This window comes from Antechinus flavipes, chromosome 2, assembly GCF_016432865.1.
Source record: "Antechinus flavipes isolate AdamAnt ecotype Samford, QLD, Australia chromosome 2, AdamAnt_v2, whole genome shotgun sequence".
Lineage (NCBI taxonomy): Eukaryota > Metazoa > Chordata > Mammalia > Dasyuromorphia > Dasyuridae > Antechinus > Antechinus flavipes.
The window spans coordinates 182,905,747-182,929,458 of NC_067399.1; the positions used below are offsets into that span (position 1 = coordinate 182,905,747).

Consider the following 23,712-nt stretch of genomic DNA (forward strand, 5'->3'; position numbering starts at 1 on the left):
ATTCAAATCACCTGAGATTAGACATGCTCTCTGAAAGGCTATGCCCGTAAGAGTGTAAACCAGTAATTTCTTTCTATTGAGCTAGGACAATTATGACTATATAGGTTTAATGATGATTGAGTGTACATTTCATTCTACTATATCCAATTAATGTCACTTATTTGAAACTTAATACATGTCAGAAACTGTGCTAGGCACTGGAGATACAAAGAAAAGGTAGAGCAGTAAATTCAACTTCCTTAAGACAAACCTGATTATCTCAAATCACCAACCACATCATTTTCTTTTCCTTTTTTTTAATTTTAATTTTTCTGACTATACATGTAAATTATTAAATTTTAATACACATTTCTCTGTGAATCACATTGGGAAGGAAAAACCATGAGAGAAAAAAATAGAAAAAGGAAGTGAACAAAGTGAGTTTTGATTTCCATTCAATCTCGATAGTTTTTTTTGGATGCAGAAAGCATTTTCTATCCCAAGTTTATTGGGATTATCTTGAATCAGTGAACCACTGAGAAGAACCAAGTGTTTCTTAGTTGATCATTGAACAATGCAGCTGATACTATGTACAATGTATTCCTGGTTCTGCTTCTTTTGCTCAGCATCAGTTGATGTAAATCTTTCCAGGCCTTTCCAAAATCAGCTTGTTCATTATTTTTTATAGAACAATAAATTCCATTACTTTCATATACCAGAATTTATTCAGCCATTCCCCAAATGATGGGCATCTACTAATTTTCCAATTCTTTGCTACCACAAAAAGAATCACTACAAACTTTTTTTTTTTTTTTTTTTTTTTGCATATGTGGGTCCTTTTCCATCTTTTAAGATTTCTTTAGTATACGGACCCAGTGGTGACACTTCTGAGTCAAAGGGTATGTGTAGTTTGATAGATCTTTGGGCATAGTTCCAAATTGCTCTCCAAAATGGATGGATCACTTCAGAACTCCACCAACAATGTTTTGTGTCTTGGTTTTCCCACCTCCCCTCCAATATTTATCATTATCTTTTTCTTTCATCTTAAACAATCTGAGAAGTGTGAAGTGATACCTGAGAGTTGTCTTAATTTGCATTTCTCTAATTGATCGTGATTTAGAGCATTTTTTCATCTGACTATCTATGGCTTGAATTTTGTCATCTGAAAATTCTTCATATCCTTTGACCATTCATCAATCATCCACATCCTACATATACAAGCTTACAACATTTTGTTATAAATTGATGGGAAAATCTTACTGGTATTTTTAGGATTATAGTCATGCTAACCTTACCATACACTGTTCAAGATGCTTCTGTTGTGCTTTTTTTAACCTTCCTTTTTTGAAGTGATGCTTTTGTATTCTGCCTAAAGTTCCTGAGGATTTTTCTCCTTAAGGCTATCTTTGTTGTTCATTTTAGTTAGATTTTGCTTGTGTTGGGAAGTTGGTTGTGATTGGATCAAACAGAAAACAGCCAAATCATGCTCAGAAAATACTTTTTAAATTCCTTTTAAATAACCATTTAAAATGACATTATGATCTTTAAGTTATAATCAAGTTTATTGTTTTCAGCCCATTTTTTATGATTTCCAAATCAATAAGCCTTTTAGGTGACCCAAACATTGAGCTTGTAAATTTGAGTGCTGAGACATGACATTATAAACATACCTCAGCAATCTTTATTATCATTTTGCCTTAAGCATAATATACTTCATATACCAAAGATTACAGGACATTGTGTAGCTAAGAAATATTTTAATTATAACAAGATAATGACTACAATTTTTCCCACAACTGATCCTCACAACCTCTCAAAGCTTACTCAAAAAGAAATTGTGTGGCAATGATAATACAACTTTAGGTATTTCAAACCAAGTAATTTTATTTAGTAAACCAAGAATATAAAAAAACGTTTAAAAACATAGGAACTAACGCTCCCTGATTCTGAGCATATTCAGCACCCCTTTCCTCACTATCATACTATCAGCAGGGAGGCTATACTAGCACACCTAAGGATAAGATACAGATTTACATTAAAATCTACTCCTATTGCCTTTCTCCCCCTCCCCCCCTTTTTTTAGTTCTATAGAAACACTGGCTGAGGTCTATGAAAATTATCTCAGATCTCAACATACAAGTTTGCTACAGCCATTTCAGAGAAAAATAAATCTTCCAGGTGTGCAACCTAGAAACACCAATGCTTCAAACCTCTGATCTGCCAGGATTTCTAACTTATTCTTACTGTTATTGTGTATAGTGTATTCCTGGTTCTGCCTTTTTTATTCAACTTCAGTTGATCAGGTTCCTCTTATTTCTCTTTTCACTTTACATTATATTGCATACAGAAATGTAAATATTTCTGGGCCTTTCTAAGATTAACTTGTTCATCATTTTTTATAGAACAATAATATCTCATCACTTTCATATACCACAACTTATTCAGGCATTCCCCAATTGATGGGCATCTACTCATTTTTCAATTCTTTGCTAACATAAAAAGAGCTGCACATGTGAGTCCTTTTGTCTTCTTTATGATTCCTTGGGATGGGAACCTACTAGTGGCACTGCTGAATCAAAGGCTAAATTGTTAAATTTAACAATTCCATTCAGAACTACAAAGTTCTCCAAACTATCAGTAAAAAAAAAAAAAATCTTTCAAATTCTGTAGCCACTAGAAAAAGGAGGGGTGGGGTGGGGTGAAAATATTATTATTCTGTAAGAAATGATGACTAGACTGACCTTAAAAAACCCTAGAAAGATTTACATGAACTTTTGCTGTGTGTAGTGGGCAGAACTAGGAGAACATTGTAAACAGTAATATCAAGATCATGTGATGATCTGCTATAATGGAGTTGGCTCTTCTTAGCAATGATAATAACAATAAATTTGGGATGGAAAATGCCATCCACATCCAGAAAGAAAATAATGGAGACAGAATATGGATTGAAGCATAGTGTTTTCACCTTTTTTTGCTTGTTGTTTGCTTTTTTCTTTTTTCTTTCTCATACTTTTTTTCCCTTTTCATCTGATTTTTTCTTGCATAACCTGGCAGATATGGAAATGATGTTCAAAAGAATTTCACATGTTTAATGCTAGTAGCTTGCTTGCTGTCTTGGAGAGGAAGGAAAAAAAAAGAAAGAGGGTGAAAATATTTGAAACATAAAGTCTTACAAAAATGTAATGTACTTGGAAAAATAAAATACTATTGATACTTATATAAATCAATCAATAAGAAAAATGAGAGGGAAATGGAATAGGTTCTGAAAAACATTAGAGCTCTGGATGTTGCCACAGAAACCTATCTTGCAAATGTGAGCCAAACTATATAGGGAAAGAAAAAAAAGACAGATGGTCAATAATTTTTAAAAAAGAATTTGAAACATTTTAGGAAGAAAAAAGGAACTGAAGAAATTATTTTTCTAAGATAGACACTAGAATTTTCAATAGAAATATTCAATAGAATTTTAATTCTATTAACAATAACAATAATAGAAATTTTAGAGGAGCAATTAAATGTAGTCAGCAAAACCCACCAAAAGAGTAATAAAAAAAAGAAACATTTTTTCCCAAATATAAAAGAAGCAGAGATAAGGCAAAAATCTGACATAAGTAACATAAGATTTGATTGAGAACATTATGGAGACTGGAAACATCCTCCTGGTAGGTGTTTGCTTCTTTTGTGGAACTACTTTATACATTGTGCATACATGAAAGACATAAAGAAGCAGCATATGGAGGAATGAGTTAGGCACTGCGGTCAAAGGCTAGCAATAAAAGGAAAGTCATCCTTGTGTTTTTATAAAGTGAATATCCTACAGAGAAAATGCTTGAGAAAGAGAGAGGAAAGATTGAAAAAAGAAGGAAAGCAAACAGGCCCTACTTTGAAGGTGGGAGTGGATTCCACTAATGAATAATCATATGGGGAAATAAGCACTTCATACTACATAAGGCTATTGCACAGACAGTGCTAATGTATCTAGAATAAGAAGCTAAGTGGTTCAATTGGGGAAAAAAAATATTATTTAAAATCAAATTTCTCAGATAAGGATTTGGTATCCAAAATAATATGTATATGTATATATATACAAATATGTGTATATATACATATATGTGTGCATGTATATTTTTGTATGTATGCATATATATGTATATATGTATTTAAAATGCTAATAGCAATTCTCCAATAAATAAATAGGTAAAGAACATGAATGAAAATTTCTTAAAATAACAACAAAGTATGCACAACCATATGAAAAAAATGCTCCAAATAACTAATAAGAAAAATACAAATCAAACACCCCTAAGTTTTAACCTCATAACCTGAAAATTATTAAAAATGAAAAAATGTCAATATTGATGAGAGAGTTGAGTTAACACATTCTTCATGGACCCATGAAGTGTTATAACCCTTTTGGAAAGCAATTTGGAATTTGGAAAAATATGACTAAAATGTCTATACTTTGAACCACAGGCTCTGTTGCTGGGCTTATATCACAAACATCATCAATTTTTAAAAAATCTCCATATACTCCAAAATAGTTATAGCCACACTTTTTTGTAATAGCTAAGAACTGGAAATAGAAAAGATACCCATTAGTTGGAAAGTAAGCAAATTGGGGCACATACATGTAATGAAATATTATTACCCTGTATGAAGATATATGTAATAAATACAGAGAAATATGAAAAGAAATACATTAGCTAATACAGAATGAAATAAGTAGATTCAATAAAACACTATACATAGAAAATACAATAGCATAAATGGGAAAACAATGAAACCAAAAAATATCAAAAGTAAATGTAAGAAAATTATAATTGGGAGATATGAGATTACATCTTTAACTTACCCCTGTCGGTGTGGGAGGCCCACGGGTGTTATACATTGCACATGTTTCGGGACTTTCTCAATGCTGATATATTTTTTTCCCTCTCTAAAAAAATATCATTTGTTTTATGGCTCTTGAGAAATAAAATGGGGGTAGATACATGGGATACTGTGGTGACATTAAAAAAAAAAAGGAAAATAAGAATATTATTTTTAAAAAATTATTATTTTAATTAGGTTGATTTATCCCATAACCCTTTCAATACATTTCATTAATTTGAAGAATAAAGTTGTGGCACTTGCAAAATTTATTTTCTTTTCACACATTGTACTAAAGTTCTCTAGGAACAATATGGAATCTTTTTACTAAGGTACTAATAGGAAACATTTTTACTAAGCAAACAGATGCATTAAGTTAGGGGAAGATCATTGGGAAATATCTATAACTAAGTGAAAGCTGTTTATCTCAAATGAATCCATCTATGCACTCAGACAATTTGTGTCAATCTCTGGATTTATTATTATCTTTATAAATAGCCTGGAAAGGAGAGACTGACATTATTGAATCATATGAATATTTCACTAAGGCTTTTTTCAATTCATCACATAATGATAGCTAGAAATAATTAGAATATATAATTAATGCTGTATCAATAAAACCAGTTGGCATGAACAGTGTGGACAGAAGTTAATTCTTTAATTGTAAAAAGTACACATGATGGATTTCAGATATAAAGGGAACATATCATTTAAGAACTATTTATATGTAATTTCTTCTACTTTTAGAACATGTCTAATAAAAGCATGTTCCAAAAATAGTACTTATGTCTTCAGATTTTCTGATGGCCCCAAATAGGTGGTTGACTATAGCAATTCTGGAAAGTTAAAGTTGCATATAAACTTTATTAAAACAATATTAAATGTCAGACTTTAATGTAAAATAATGTAATTGAGACTTTAGGCCTGAAATCACTGCTAAAAATTTCTATGTAAGCATCTACATCTTTAAAGACAGAAATTGAAACTTTGCATTAGACAGAGTACCATGTTTAAGTCATGGAGCTTAAAGTCAGGAAAATATATGTAGATAATACTTATATGTGTCATTTGTATGGCCTTGACATTTCATTAAAGTTCTCTGACTTTCTTTCCTCAATCTTGATTACATAATTTTTTTTTTTCAAAAAAAGCTTCTCACAAATTAAATGCTACAATAATTAGAAGAGAGCACATTAAATAGAGGGGGCAGAGATAATACTTATAGCATTTTTCTCTGATAAAAAGTCTCATTTCTTAATATTGGGAATTTGTTTAAATTTCGAAGAATGATTCTCCTAGAAATAAATGGTCAAAGAACTGTAACAAGCATTTTCAGAGGAAGAAATCTAATCTATGAATAGGCATTTAAAGATGCTCTAAATCAGGTCTAATTAGAAAAATGCAAATTAAAACAGTTTGGAAGTTCCACTTCATATCTGTCACAATGGCAAAGTTGACAAAAAAAGAAAAAAGAAAGCAAGAAATGCTTGAGAAGTTATGGAAAAACAGGTACATCAATATAATTTTAGTAGAGCTGTGAATTAGTATAATCATTTTGGAAAATAATTTGGAACTATGCCCTAAAAGCTATTAAGTATTGTATAGCCTTTAACTCAGCAATATCCCCATTAAGTCTCTACCTAAAGAAATCAAAAAGAGGAAAAGGAACTATATATGTCAAATTACTTATAGCAGCATTTTTTTTTCTTACTGGAAAATGATTAGAAATTGGGAACAATTTTTATAATAACAACAACATTTTAAGGATGAACATCTTTGAAAAATTTGTGAACTATGATTATGCAATCACCAACTATGATTTTAGAGAAATTTTAATGAAATATGATACCCACTGCCTGATGGAGAGGTGATGAAATCAGAGGGCAGACTCAGACAAATCTTATTTGGTTATGATCAATGGGAGAATTGCTTTTGCTTGACTATACATGTTTTTATTTTGCTTTGATTTTCACACTTTCAGTTTATTCACAGATTTTGGTTTTTTTGTTAAATATATTTATTATTCCAACTTTAAGAGTGATTTCTTGGATCAAAATAGAACAGTTAAATAAAACTAATGATTCAATGAATTCATTTAAATATTCATATGCTATTTATCTTCTATATCATTCCCCACCGATTATTTTAAAAATATATCAGAAATCTATTTTCTCTTCTTCCAACTCCCACCCCATTTTAAATAAGAAAAGAGAAACCGTTTTTTAACAAATACATACATTAAATATGTATATTGCCACAGTGTGTGTCTGTCTCTCCCTCTCTCTTCCCCTATCATATGTAACACATACATATATATTATAGCATACATATTTTATACAAGTTTGCATATATATATATATATATATATATATATTATATATATATATATATATATACTTGTGCATATAGAAATTTTGTCTAACTATAATTTTGTGACCTCAATTTACCACTACTTTTCTGCAATGGATAGCAGTTATCATTATCAGTACTCTGGAATAATGAATGGTTGTATTGAACAAAATTCTTAAGCTTTCAGAGATGTTTGTTTTTATGATTATATATGTTACAAAAAGAGTTTTGCTTTTCTTTATAAGTAGGGAGAAGGAAAGTAGGGAAAGGGAGGAAACTGGATTCAGTTGTTTGAAAAAAATAATTTGAACTTAAAATAATGAACATAATCTTTAAAAATGCAAACTCCTTAAGAGTTTAGATGGTGCATTTGCATGCCTTCAAATTTGTATCACTTTGCATGTTGACTGGCAAAATGATAGATTCAATAAAGTTTAATTGATGTTTATTGACTAATTTCCTCAGAGGGTTACTTTTAGGATAAAATTATATGATGCATGTTTGTAAATCTATCTCTATATGTTTGTGTTTAAATAAATATATAGATAGTTATACATATACACATGTATGTTAATATGTTAGCATGTATGGCACCCAGATTACTCTTTTTTTTTTTTTTGGCTGATGTACCCTTTTTTGTCTTCTCCCTCCTACCACATATTGGGACTTCAGCTGAGGTCCTATTCCTACTTTTCCCCTGCCTGAAGAGAAATAGACTCATTTACCTCTCTTAAAAATCACACTTTCAGAAAGACAAAACTTTTACATGTCCAGTCATTGAATGGAAAGAAAGCTTCAGTTGCTTTTTCTCCACAAGTTTCCAGAATCTGCCTTTGGAATTCAACTCTCTTAGAACTCAGAAAACCCAATCAGCTAATTAAAGCTTCTGGTAGCTCTCTCCATAAGCTCTATTTGACTAAGAGTTAGAAAGGTCTTTTTCTTGATTAACAATCTGTATACCTCTCAAGGTCTTTTTCTTGATTAACAAGCTGTATACCTCTCAAGTCATTACAGGGTTACCTTCCAACAAACTTTAAAGTCTATTTGAGTCTGGGACATCAATTTTCCCTAGCTCTTTTAAAACTCCTGGCACTTTTTCATGCAAATGAATCTGAGTAAGCAAAAGAGGGCAAGGTCATTATCTTCTTTCTGGACCTCATGTGCTCATTGTGTAGATATGTGAGTCTCCTAAGCTTTGCTATTATTATTATACAAGTGTCCTCCATCATCACGCTCTTCCTCCTCATTATCATTTTATTTTGTTTACTTTGTGATTCTTTATTAACAACCTCTGTATACAAAGACAGGATCTGAAATTCTGCCAATCTCTTACATACAGCTAGGTCCTAATTAGTGTGAATAATGACTCTTTTGATGTAGTGGCTTATATTTGAATTTTCACTATTTGAACTTATAATTATGTAAAATATGGTAATTGGTTCCAGCCCAATGGATATACTCAAAGTGAATTTGAATCATGCAGTCACTTCTGGGGATTCATTAGTCACACTAATCTGAACCAAGCTTGTGTTATATACCCAGATCTGCAGAAATGATCTCTTTTCTATACAAAATGGATGCTACTTTAATGTAGTGTGATTTCAACTTTGGTCAATAATTCTCTTTAAGAACTTATATACCTAATTTATTTTAGAAATTTCTTACTTTTTTTCTGTGATTGAAGACATTCTCCTTAGCGAAGATCTTTAAGTAAAACTCTGTATTTTTCTTGCCAACTAATAAAAAGTCATTATTCAGTTAGTCTGGAAACTAAAGCACTGCCAATTACAAATTTTATAAGTGCTTCCAGTGCTTGAAAATGGAAATTTCCTGAGATTCACACAAGGAAATGAGGATTTGTAGCTCCAATTCTTCTCTTTTCAACTCCCTTCAGACTAATCAGATCTAACTAACTTGGGTACTTAATCTAATGATATAGAACCAAAAAATGTTGCAGCTGGGAAGTTCCTCAGAGGTCATTTCAACAAGCTCATCCTTTTACAGATGAAAAAACTAACACAGCTCCTAATGATGCTTGGCTAGAGTGTTAATGCATCCTTAAGTTGAATAATCTTGAAAAATAAATCAACTTGAAAAATAAACCTATCAATGTAGATAAACCTGTCCTTTTATTATTGAATGTCAGTTCTAATCTTTTGATTTTGATAATGCTGTTCCAACAGCGGGGAATATCTTCCCTTCTCATTGACACTTATTAAAATCCTATAAAATCTTGGGTTATACTTGTTATCCTTCCTCTATTTTTCATTTTGTCAATATCCTAAAATCTTTGACTGCTAGGCTCCCACAACTTCTGACTATATATGCTAGCTGTAATGTACTTATATGCACACAGACACTAACACACACTACATATATTGTTTGATCAGTTATTTCAGTTATATCTGACTCTTTATGATCTTACTTGGAAATTTATTTGCAAAAATTCTGAAGTTATTTGTAATTTTCTTCTCTAGCTTATTTAACAGATGAGGAACTGAGGCAAATAGGATTAAGGGACTTGCCAAAAGTCATACAACTAGTTAATGTCTGAGGCTTGATTTGAACTCAGGAATTTGAACATTTATGACTTTAGGATTGGTATTCTATTCATGATGCCACTCAGTTTTCTAGATATATCCTAGTACACATAATATAATGAACCAGAGAAGACCTCAAAAAGCATCATGAAGGTATGTAACAATTACATTGTAAGACAGAATAATCTCCAACCAAATCCTTCAATGTTTTTGATGTCCTAGAGTCCTGCTACAAAGAAGAATTTTATACATATAATTTGCCTTGCAAATTAACAAAAATTCAATTCAATAGACATTCATTAAGCGCTTCTAATATGCAGCATCTGCTGATATGCAATATCTGGCAATATTTGCTAGATTTGGGGGTAGTTGTGTATAAAAATTTTTGAAAATTAAATAGTTCCTATTCTCAAAGATTTTACATTATTTTATACACAAGCCTCCTGTAAGGACATACAGACTATCATTACAGTATAATGAGCCAATGCTAATATGAATCGATATTTTTTAAGTATTTACTGTTTGCCAGGAAATATATTGGTAATGGAGATTCAAATACAAGAATTGGACCAAAAAATCCTATTCTCAATGAGCTTACATTCTAACTACTACTTTAGAAACAGCAATTGTTTGTTTTTGGCAACTGCCAGCAGGAAGCCCCAAAACATGAGAGAACTGGTATCTCTATTTGGACAATTGGCAACAATTTCAGCTTTCTTAATCTACACAATGTGTTCACTCTCTGATTATGTTAATAGCTTTTCCCAACTAGTCTGAAGCCTGCAGACCTTAGGATATATTGTATTTAGGATTTTAAACCCTATGAGAAAGAGCCTGTTATAATTAAAGAGAGCCAGGAAGACCTAGGTTCAAAACGATCTGTAATACATGCTGGCTTTGTGACATCAGTGAAATTGCTTAACCACTCAATGCTCTAAGGAATATTCTGAGATTTTAAAATGTGGGGATGATGCTGAGCTTCATTGTTAGTGAAAATCCCTCATCAAAAGCTCCCTATACCGAGTAAATCACAAGTACTTTCCCTACCCCTATGCCCTTGAGCATCTTTTTTTTTATTTCTTACTTAGTTGTAGGAAGTTACATTTCTACTGAAACTATATCATTAATACCTATGCATTACATTTTATGTTTCCATTCATTTAAAAAGTTCCAATAGTCCCCCAAATTTTCAAGTTTCCATTTAAAATCCCATATTAACATTTTAGTTGTTGTTCCTTTCCACTGAATCATAGTAACTATCATCATAATTTTAAATAGGATAAAGGAAAAAATAAGATTAAATTTTAGCTTGTTTTTCTTTAGAAAAACTTAACAATACTATATTCACTTTTTCCTTTTATCATCAATTGTGGCAAAAAACAAATACTGAACATGTAATGAATACTTTGAAAAAAACTTTAATAAGTCAATGAAATGATTTTGAATATTTTTATTTTCTTTCAGGAAAAATATAAGAGGAAACATAAAACATTGCCTTAGTCTTTCAATAATAAATCTAGAATGACAAAGGCCTCAGAGGACATTTAGCAACATTCTTATTTTATAGATAAGGAGACTAAGGGTGCTTACTCAAGGTGAAATATATAATGTCAAAGGCAGAATTTGAACTCTGAATGTAACCATTTAAAAAAATGTAATGATCAATTTTGAAAATAAAATCATGACATTCTTAGTCCCTGAATTAATTATTAATTCTTGCATATTTAGCCTTAAGATTATATTTTAAATTACCCCTACAAATAATATTAAATTATCAAAGACCCACAAAATTTCACAAAATTGCTAAGAACCTTAGCAATAATCTTCACATATTTTGTATAGATGAGAAAAACTTATGTCAGAGAGAACAGACCTGTCTATCAGAAATGTCATTACTAGTTGTCCAACCCCTGTTCTCTCCCTGTCTGTCTCTCCACTTTCTTTATATTAGCATACCATCCAAATTATATTAGGTTAAAACTTAATTCTTCTAACTCTCTAAGTCCTCCAAAATACATTTCTGGAAAGAAAAAAAATGACATTTCATAATTTATTTTTGACAAATTCTGAAAGGTCAAGAATAAAAAGAATTAACATAGAATCTATTTAGGTAGTCTACTCTGTTTCTCTTCTATTTATGTTTTGTTTGCAAAAAAATATTACTTAATAGTGAATACATAGATCAGCTCATGTTACTATTCTATTCAAAACCCTTCAGTCTTTCCCTATTTCCTTGGGAGTAAACTTCACTAAACTGTAGTCATAGCTCTCTACATTGTAATGTAACCACTGCTATTTTTTATTCAGTCTTGTCCAGGTCATTTGTGACCCTATCTGGGATTTTCTTTTGTTATAATTTAAAATTAAATACATTTTCTTATGTATCATGACAAATGTGGAAATGTGTTTTGAAGAATTGCACATGTTTAACCTATGTTGGATTATTTGTTGTCTAGGGGAGAGGGTTGGGTGACAGGACAGAGAAAAATTTGGAAAACAAGGTTTTATCAGGGTGAATGTCAAAAATCTATCTTTGCATATATTTTGAAAATAAAAAGCTATTATTTAAAAAATTAAATTAAATTAAAAATAAGAAAAAAACAAAATAGAAAAAGAAAAACTGAAAAAAGGAAACTAAACATTGTCATGTGTCCAATCCTGCTAATTCTTCTACTTTAGTTCTAATCTTTAGCTAACCTTGTTATTACTTCATCTCCTTTTCCTTCTCTCCCTATGAATCCTTCCCTTATCTTCTCTTCCTACCCTTCTCCTTCCTCTTTATCCCATTCCCATTAATCTAAACACCTTTCTGTATCCCACCTTATCCTATCCAAGTCTTCCCCCCTCTTTATCTCTTCCCCATTAATCTATACACCTTGTCCCACTATCATAATTCTGCACTCCACCTTATCTTTTATACTTTGCCCATTAATCTGCACATTTTGTCCCACTCTCATAAAAGTACATTCCCTTCTTTATCCCACCTTATCCTAATGCATATCAGTAATTGCAATTTCTTTGGATTCCTATCTCCATGTTTTTAATCATTTTGTTGTTCATGCCTTGAATTAAAATGTCTTCCATCTTAATCTTTTAATGTTCAAATCCTACCTTTTCTAGATGAACTTGAATGGTACTTGCTCTGAATTGTCACTACTGAACTTCATCTTAAGGCATAATTATATCATTTACTTTTGAATTTCCATAATATACTTATTGTGCAATATTTTATATTCCAGATGTCCTTGTCTTATACTTCTACAAGTTCTAAGCTCCTTAAGATCAAAGACTGTGCCATATCCTGCCAGAGTCTACTAACAGTAGCAATATAAATGTTTGTTGACAGACCAAAGGAGAATCCTTGAGGTCTACGGAGATAGAAAGAGAAAGTGAGATACAAAAATACTATGAAGATATCAGAAGGACATTGTTGAAGGACTTTGATCAGAGGAATAATGATGTAAAATAAAATTAAGAAGCAATATATACATATATCTTTAGGATGATGAAAGAGAATTCCTTTGTTCCATCTAAGTCAATAACATAACACCTAATCCTATACTCCTATGCCTTGTAAATGTTTATTTATTATCTTACAACTTCCCCACAAAAACCCCAGTTTAAAAGACTATTTTATTTTGCTTTTTGTCTTCGATACTTCTTAAGAAAGCAAAAATTTCTTTGTTTTTGTTTTTGTTTTTTCCATTTTAACACTGAAAACACAAACAAACCTAAAAGGGATCTTAACTTCTAAATAATTTCTTCAAAACCCAGCTAAGAAATTTCTGATCTTTTTCTTGAGATTATTTTAAGCCATTTCTCTTTCATCTTGAACTGCTTACTGAGTAGCAATACAAAGTCTTTTTAGATGGTATTGTGATGCCAGAGAAACTGAGCAAGATAGAGAGTAGAGAACAATTTAATAGTTTATTAAATGGAGAGATTTACTAGGACCAAATGGATCCATGGTTTGATCCCAGGGCTGAATGAGACTATCATCTCAAAGAATCCAGCAGTGAATGTCAGATACAAGATTCTTTTATAAGCTAATGAGAACAATGACATAATGGGGCCTGGATGGGAATGACCTAATGGGGGAAGGTACCTAGGAAGACATAATGGGAGGTATTGGAGAGGCTGCTGATATTCTAATGATGTCAAAAATGGATAAAGACCTTTATCCTATCAAACATTAAGAGGGAATGATTATAACCTGAGGCAGAGTAACTAAATAGGACAATTAGGGAAACTGGGTCAGGACATTAAAAGAGAACTGTGGCACAACAGTATCACAGAGATATAGATTAGTGTGACCATACTGATTCATTAATTCTTTAGAAAATTAATTTCTAATTTCATTGGTTTCACTATGTCAGTCACGTATGTGTTTAATTTACTTATAATAAAGCTCATCTGTAACTCCCTCAGGCACATAAACTCTGCTACTTTCTTCTTACTAAGGAAATATTGAATTATTATTTCATCTTTAATCCTTATTTCTTATTAAAATTATATAAATGCTATGTTAATTGATACTCCTGGATAAATGATTTGGAATCACAAAATCAAGAAGACTTTCTTTTAAAATAGAGAATGGGAGAAATATTTCTTACAAATTTTCAGATTTGTAGATTTGACAATTTCTATGAAATTTCTATGAGTTGCTCATTTGCAATCGACCCCATAAAATATATTCTCCAGTTTCCAGCAGTTAACGATTGTATCTATCAAACGTTATATGTGACTTTCATAATATTTCTTAAAATACATTATTTTATTTGCTTATAAATAAAAATCTTTCTTTTTTCTTTTTAATAGATTTTATTGATATCATTTATTATAATATGGCCTAAATTTCTCACTATATCTCTCTTACTCCCAGAAAATCATTCTTTAATTTTTTTTAATAAAAAAGAGGAATGAAAGAAAAAAAAATAAGCAAAACAAATCAATGTATCAAAAAAACCCTACATAAATTGACACTATATTCTATGTTCTCAATCTGCAAATTCTGTTCTCCCTCTGTGTTTAAAGGCGTAGGGGAGGGAAGATGTGCTATCATTTATCTTCTTTGAGATCAAGATGTTTCTTTGTTATTTTGCAAGATCTGCTTTTGAAGTTTTTATGAAATATTTTTCTCCTGTTTATGTAGAAATTGATATGTCATTGCCTTTGCTCATTTTTTAAAAATAAAAGTCCTTATATGCTTCTCTGAATTCATCATAGAAAAACCAAGACTAAATTGATCTGCACTTTGTTCTTTACTGGCTTTTTGCATCTTATTGTCCCAATAGGTCTATAATAGGAAGTGGTAATTCTGTGATTATTGAACATTAAAATAATTTCTCACAGAAATGTTGACCACACTTCTGACTGACTTTTCTTAAGTTGTTTTGAAATTTCACCTTCAAATATTTGGGGTGATTTAATTTTATTTCCCTCTACATTAGGCTTTTTGCTAATAGATTTTCTTCTATATGTCTTATTATCATTTTTATGAGGCAATGATACTTCTAACATCTTTATAATAATTTAAGTCTTAAATTGGTTTTGTCCTTAGTTGTCTAAACTGAAGCATTGCTATCTTTTGATATGGCAAGAATATCAGTGGAGAACACAATTGTAACCTTAAATTAAAATGTTCACCAAACTAATTAATCAAAAGGCATTTAGTAATGTCTACTGTTGTTTTGTCATGTTTGATTCTTTGCGACTCCATTGATTCCATTGCTATCAATAGGATTTTCTTGGCAAAGATATTGGAATGTTTTGCCATTAGTCTCTCAAGTGTTTTAAAGCACTAGGATTGAGTTAAATTTTGAACCTCTCTAGGATCACACAGCTAATACATGCTTGAAGGCACATTTGAACTCAGATCTTTCTGACTCAATAGTCCCAACACTCTATCCATTGAGGCACCTAGCTGCTTCCTTATTAATGTCAGAGTACCTTGATGCTATGGAAAAAATGGATAAAAATAAAATAATATATCCTTCCAAGAGCTTACATTCTATCAGAGGGAAAAAAAATGTATAAATGTAAATGAATTTAAAGACAAACTAATTTCAGAGAATGTAATAAAAACTGCCAGAAGCAGGAGACAAAAAGTGTAATGCCAGAGAAACTGAGGCAGGATAGTGATTAGGAAGCAATTTAATATTTTATTTGAAAGGGAGAGATTTACTGGGACCAAATGGATCCATGATTTAGTCTCAGGACTGAATGAGATTATCGTCTCCAAGAATCTAGCAGTGAATGTCAGATACAAGATTCTTTTATTGGGTAACAAGAATGGTGATATAATGGGGGACGTACTTGGGATGGGGATGACCTAATTGGGGGAGGACCTAGAATGAGGATGATACAATGAAGGCAGGCACCTAGGATGATATAATGGAGGGAGGTACCAAAGAGGCTCCTGATATTCTAATGATGTCTAAGATATAAGACCTTTATCCCATCAAACATTAAGAAGAAATGATTATAGCCTGTGTTCTAAGATATAAGACCTTTGTCCTATCAAACATTAAGAGGGAATGGTTATAACCTGAGGCAGAGTAACTGAGTAGGACAATTAGGGAAACTGGGTCAGAACATTGAAAGGAAACTGTGGCACAACAAAAGATCATACAGAAAAGAAGATTTCTGTAGGAGATAGAAAAGATTCAATTTTACTTGGATAGAAACCAGGGAATATCAGTTCAGGAGATGAGAAGAGAGTTAAGGGATGCAACATGTACAGAAACATAGTAGAAAGAAAATTTAAGACAGAATGATCACTAATTGGGGGCATCAGGGAATGATTTGTTAGCTGAGAGAAAATATTTCTCAAAGAAGTAATTTACATTTGATTTTCTTGTTATTGAAATGCTTCATTTCACAAATTCATGTTGTAATGTTCTAATTTCTTTCAGATGATGATATGGTAAAACCTCTGTTGACCAGATAACTGTATCTAACAATATTATGACATTTTTAGCAATTATTATAATATGGAATTACTATGGATAGCATATAGGGATTCATTCCACAACTCTAGTGAACTAATTTTATAGGGTCATGGGAGTTACAATTGAAAGGGATCTTAAAGATCATATCTGATCCCATCTTCTTATCATGCAAATAAAGAAACTGGGCCCAGATATGTCAAACATTTTTCTCCTGGGAGTAGCATCTCGATGTCTGTGGTTGTAAAAATATTATCTAGTACCATTGTAATAAAATTCACAAAAGTGTGTAATGCCGAAGAAACTGAGCAAGACAGAGATTAGAGACCAATTCAATAGTTTATTAAATGGAGAGAGATATTAAGACTAATGGATCCATGGTTGGTCCCAGGGGTGGACTATCATCTCAAAGACTCCAGCCCTGAAGTCTCAGAGGGCAAGCCTTTTATAGAATAACAAGAACAAAAACAAGGTACCTGGGTGGGGATAACCTAATGGGGGGGAGGCCCCTAGGATGACACAATGGAGGAAGGTTACTGATATTCTAATGACATCTAAAATGGATAAACCTTTATCCTGTCAAACATTAAGAAGGAATGTCTATAACCTAAAGGATATAAAACCTTTATCTTATCAATTTTTTAATTGATTTAATTAATTTAAGAGGGAATGATTATAGCCTGGAGTTTTGGGGCAGAGCAACTGAGATAGACCTTTCTCTCATCAAACATTAAGAGGAAAAAGTTAGAACCTGAGGCAGAATAGCTAAATAGGACAATTGGAGAAACTGGGGTCATGACATTAAAAAGGGAACTTTGGCACACAAGTGAAAATCCTTATTTATAAAAGTATAAGAATCTGACTTTTAAAATGAGGTCACATTCTTCAATTTACTTCAAATCATTTGTAATTATGGGGGTGATAGTCATGGAGGACAAAATGTTCAATTACATAAACTCTGAATAGAGCAGAATTATACATTGTATGGCTCTTGACAATGATAACTGATATACTTAATAGTTTGATGTTTTGTTTTGTTTTGTTTTTTCTTGTATGTATTCAACTCTTTGCTTTATCTATCTACCTGTAAGCTGAACCCAAGTTCTGTTTCTTTTGAGACTTTTATCTGAATTGTTTCCATATTTCTCACCTGAGACATCTGTAATTCCTGCTAATATGGTTATTGTTAATGCTCTACACCATGGGGAATCCTTACTGTATTTGTTTCTCTTTGTAAGTCATCAAATTTAAAACATCTGTGATATGACCTCCATACTGGGCAAGAAAGATTTACTGGGACCAAATGGATCCATGGTTTAGTCCCAGGACTGAATGAGACTATCATCTCAAAGAATACATACACACACACACACACACACACACACACACACACACACACACACACACAAATATACTATCCTAACCTTAGACTTAAAATGTTAATGTATGATCACTCTGTGTGGGTCAGAAACCATTTAATAAAAAAAGACTGGAGAAATCTCTAGAAACAAAGCAAAATTTATTATACATTCTTGTGAGAATTGGTGTCCCACCCATCGAGCAGACAATTGAAGGGAGGAAGCACCGTAGGGGGCAGGGTCAATGCTTTTAATCCCTAACACAAATTCCCTTCCCACCACTGACCCTCATTCTTATTGGCTGAGGATCTTACATTCTAAACGTGGGAACTACCCAAGAAATTGAATGTGATCAATAAGTACATAGTTGCCCATATTTGACTGAAATAGGGAGGATAACAAGAAGGAGACTTAAGAATGGCCTTAGAAGGAATAACAGGGAGGAGACTTTAAGTATGCCCTTAGGAGGATAGCAGGGAGAAGACTTTAAGTATGCCCTTGACTTAATGCTTAAAGTCCTTCAGGCCTACTCAAACTTTGAAATAGATGAAGCCTTACTCGATTTTCACAACTGTCTTGAAAGATCTCACCTCATCTCATTCAACTCCTACTGAAAGTAAGGGTCAAAGAAAATATTAACTAAATTCAATTCTCTAACATCTCTCCCTCATTTCAAATGTTTCCCTGATAAAATGTCTAAACCTTGATGAAAGATCCATTATACCTCATCATAAACCATCTAATATTTATGTTCAATAAAAATGGTTTTTCAGAGCCTTACTCCTGAGGTAGATAGTCTAAGAACATGCTGAGGCCATGTAACAATTTTGGGATATAATAGTGATGGTCTCCTGTGTTAAGGGTCCAAATTTAGCTCTTTAATAAATTAATTTACTGGTTGGTATATCTATTCTAATCACTTAAGTGATGCCAAATGGTTCATGAGCAAGGACATTCAAAATAACACCATCTTCAGGTGCTATTTTAATATTCAATATTTATCCTGGAAAGTCTGGAATATCTATAATATTATGCACCTGTTTCAAATCAAATTGCTAAAATAATATATTCATACAAAACATTGCAATTTGTACTGATTTTTATTTTTAATAGAATATGATGGCTGCAACACTATTTTTAGTATGATTTTTCAAATAACAAGATTAATGTATTCCATATTTATTTTGAAGAGCAGATGTTTGACATTTTGTGAATCTTAAATCAGGTACAAGGGAAATGGTCAGATAATTCAGGAGAATTTCTCTGTTCCCTCCCTTCCCCCCAGGATAAAAAAAAAAAAAGCATTTGGTTTGTTACATTTTTTGGCCTCTCTGAGGATCTTTTCCTTTACATTATATGATCTAATAACAAACACTCAGACTAACATTCAAAATCCTACAAATTCTGACTCCAGATGAATTTTTTAACCTTTTCTCCATTGCTTCAAAATAACCTATTCAAAATGGCCTATTCAGTATTTGCTAAATATATTCGTAATTTTAACTTTATCCTCTGATCAGACCAATTTCCCTTCCTCAATAAATAAAAATACTTTTTCTCATAGAGACATTAAGCTCCTTGAGGACAGAAATTCTTTATTTTTTGTCTTTCTTTTTCTAGCACATAGATCTTCTTGTGATCTTGGCTTCAGGTATAACTAAGTAATTAAGATAATCCAGATTTCTTGCTTTCTTGGGGAGGGAGATGGTAAGAAAGGGAGAGAGAAAAAAAATTGAAATACAAAGTCTTACAAGAATGAATGTTAAAATCTATTTTTACATGTATTTAGAAAAATAAAATGGTATTAGAAAAAATTAAGATAATAAAAGTGATAGATGGGTGCTGGTAAAAGTTTGTATAAGACCATATTGATGGATAGTTGAGGAAGTTGAGGATAGATAATGATGAGTAAAGAAATTAATTGACTGGGAGATAAGGTTGCTATCTTAATATTCCATAAAATGACCCCTCAATAGTTTCAAGATTGCATTACTTCCATTGTGTAGTTCTATGTGTATCTGTTTGGACTAAATTTCTCTTCTCTTCTTTGTCTTCTTAAAAACCATTTTTATTTGTTTATATTGACCATCAGGTAGAATGGTAGAACTAAAATTGGAAAGTAACTTTGTGATTATTTAGTTTGATATTTTGATTTAATGTATGGGGAAACTAAAGGACAGATTAAATCCTTAGGTTAAGACAAAATCAAATGATACAAACGTATCAAATCACAGAATTAGGTTCTTGATGTCAGATTCTGTGAGGTTAAATTTAGTGTTATTTCCCTGTGCTGTATTGCATTAGGCATATCAGATCATACCAGTTATGGTAGTTCCATTGCCCATTGATTGTGTAGCTAGGTAATTTAAAAACTGACAAATATGTTCCCTTTTCTATCTATTCATTGGCATTATAGATTTGTCTCTAAGTGTTCTTGGGATTAAATCATAGTATTTTATGTCAAGCTTTATTGAAATTTGTTTTCAATATTGATTTTAGCTTCTTTATGAAGCAAAGATGTTTATGTTCTTTTAGTATTATTTTTCATTGTGTTTTGTAGATAATTAGTTCATTAAACTGCTGTTGGCCTTGGCTTCTTTTTTTTAGACCTATAGGAAATGACAAAATTCAAGGTCAATTTATTTGCCATTTATTTTTCCTTTCACATTTTTGGAGGCATCAACAGATTATTTGAAAAGATTAGGTTGGAGTATTACAAATTGTTTCCTCATTCTGCCACACCATTACACAGTAATAAAAATACATCACAATAGATTGAGAGAAGCTTTTCTCCCCCCTCTCTTACATGCTTTGCCATGGCCAAAGAATTCATTATTTAATTGTCAGGGTACTAATCATAAACCTCTCTGTATTTAGCTAACTTGAGCATCAATGAGTAGATTTAATCTGTCTCCAATACCAATTATCTCTAGTAAAGATAAAAATAAAACAAAAGCAAACAAACAAAAAACTTCTTTGATTAACATGTTATTCTGGCATAACTATTAAGCATCCAATATATCCAAAGCATGATCAAGCATCATAGTAGGAGATCTGTCTAGTGTCTTCTCCTATCGTAGTTCCTCTGCTCTTCTTTGCTTATTCACGTCCAATCAGGCTATATCTCTTGATTCTAACTCAACAACAACTTTTTTGCATGCATCTCTTCTCAGCCACCATTATGCATCAAGTCTTTATTATTTCTTGCCTGAATTATTGCAGTAGCTTCTTAATTTATCTCCATATGGCACCCAGATCTATATTATTCAAGCACAAATCTGTCCACTTTGCTCTTCCTTCATGTCCATTTCTATACCACATACCATGATATTTTCACTCCAACCTTCATCTTCATGGATGCTAGAAACTTTTTGTTAGAAACTTGTACCTTGTCTTTGGAATACCAGGCTTTTATAGATAAGCATTCATTTCATTATGCCCTGAATGAGCCCTTTTCTGATCCCCTATTTCCAGCTCTCCTTTTCAGTACTTTTATAATATGAGTTCATTAAAAGCAGGTACTGTTTTTGCTTGTTTAAATTTATATAGCACGTGTTCAGGAATAAAATAGACACTTCAAAAATATTTTTTTTTTAAATTCAAATGTATGAAGTTTTTCTTGATCTTCCTAACTGCAGAAAATTCTCCCTATCTCCTTTGTATATGTTTTATGTTTAATTTTCTTTTTGAATATTATTTCTTCCCTTCTCTGTAATCAATATGTTTCTTAAGGGAAGGTAATCTTCCATTTTTCACTCTGTTATCTACTTAGCATAGGACCTGGTATATAGTAGGATCTTAATAAGTGGCTGCTGAATGAATGCTTTGTAGATGTGACTTTTATTAAAGGAAAGCCAATTCCATCTCTAGAAATATGCTACTGCAATTATTATTTCTTAGAAAAGTTTAATTTTATTTTTCTCTTGAATATTGTTAAATAAAACAAATATGACAATTTAAAATAGTACTTTCTCTACAAGAGACCCACCATTATTAAAATGTGACAATAGGATTTCTATTGTTGTTGTGTTTTGATTTTTTGTGATTGAAGGACTGCCGGGTTGAAAAGAGAAAGATAAATCTTAGACTCTTCTTGAGTTACCCTGGCCTTAACAATCTTTGAAAATGAGGATAAATGTCTTGAATTAGATTTGAAACACCAATTGTCAAGTGTACTTTCTTAGTGAAGTAGGTAGACAGTTTATATATTGCCATCTCAAGAGGCCTGTTCTACTACATATACTAGTTTAAATCTTCATATAACTTTCTCACCTCATCTGACAGAACACTGTCTACTCTAGACATGATAGATATCAATCGTCATGTCAAAGTGTTCTTTCTGGAGCAAATAAGCTGAATACAAAATCAAATGTCAAGAAGTCCCTTCAGGAATGTATCCATCAATTCAGATAAAAACATATTCCAGGTTCACCTGCAAATTTCTCATTATATAACTCCTTCAATCTATTCTGTGCTTACAATACTTAGCCACAAAAGCTAGTCAATGTAAAGTCAGCAATATTTTCTTTTTATTTTGATTAATTTTATAGCTAACTGACACTAAAATAATAAATATGGTCATTCAATTTGGAGGGGGGGTGGAATCCAGTTATTTAGGAACATAGATTTTTTTTCTCATTTAACTCATTATTTTGTTATTAACTAGCCATCAACTTTGAAGCCATATAAATTTTATTTTAAAACATGTCATTAAATATCTGATACATGCCAAGAGCTTAATAGAAATAATATGAAATGTTGAATTTTATCTGAGTAACTGGGGAAAGATATTTTGAAAAGAAGTAGTGACGGCTCAGAATTTTATAAGGTAATTTTCTATAGGTCAGGGATTCTTAACTTTTGTGTATATCATAGAAGTCTTTATAGTCTGGTGAAGCATATTACCCAATTATTAGAAAAATTTACTTAATAAAAAAGTATTGAAGAAAATGCCAGTTAAAGATTAGTAAAAATAAACATCCTTATGCATGTATGTGTGTATACATATATATACATGTATATGTACATATACAAGTGCTTGCATATGTATGTATGGATATACATGCACATGTGTATATTTATGTGTGTATGTACATATACATACATATATGTTTTTCTTATAGACCAGAATAATCTATCACTGGTCCAGACTAAGAACCTTAACAGCAAATGAGCAATTTATATAATGTCAGCAAAAATAATGTGCTTATATTCAAATAATATGTGTGATGATATTAAGCATGATGCATCTATGAAATCTCAAAAAGGTTATTTTTAGGATCAAATGAGGTAACATGTAAGCATTTTGCAAATCTTATAGAGCTCTATATAAATGATAAATTATTTGCAAGGATGTAACATGCTCATATTTGAAAGGACTCTACATGAAGGAATGAAAATAACAATTTGATTCAGTAGTATAATTGAATAAATTTTTTCAATAAAAATAAGTTTCAAATAACAAGGTTTTGTTGTTTTGTTTTGTTTTGGTTTTGGTTTTTCTATCAGGTCATCAAGCTTGCCTTTGAAGAGTTTGAATTGGAAAGAGGCTATGACACTCTAACAGTAGGAGATGCTGGGAAAGTAGGTGACACTAGAACAGTTTTATATGTGTAAGTACATCTTAAAAATTCAACTTTTGTACAGTAAATTAAATACTTTGCATAGTTT

General features: G+C 31.5%; 1 protein-coding gene across 1 annotated transcript in view; it reads left to right on the forward strand.

Moving 5' to 3' along the window:
- CSMD1 (CUB and Sushi multiple domains 1) overlaps positions 1 to 23,712 on the forward strand; it is a 2,716,069-nt gene that overhangs the window by 1,977,578 nt on the left and 714,779 nt on the right. The window contains exon 11 of the mRNA XM_051975995.1: positions 23,551 to 23,654. Within this exon, the coding sequence (XP_051831955.1) occupies positions 23,551 to 23,654 (104 nt within the window). The remainder of the gene's footprint in view (positions 1 to 23,550; positions 23,655 to 23,712) is intronic.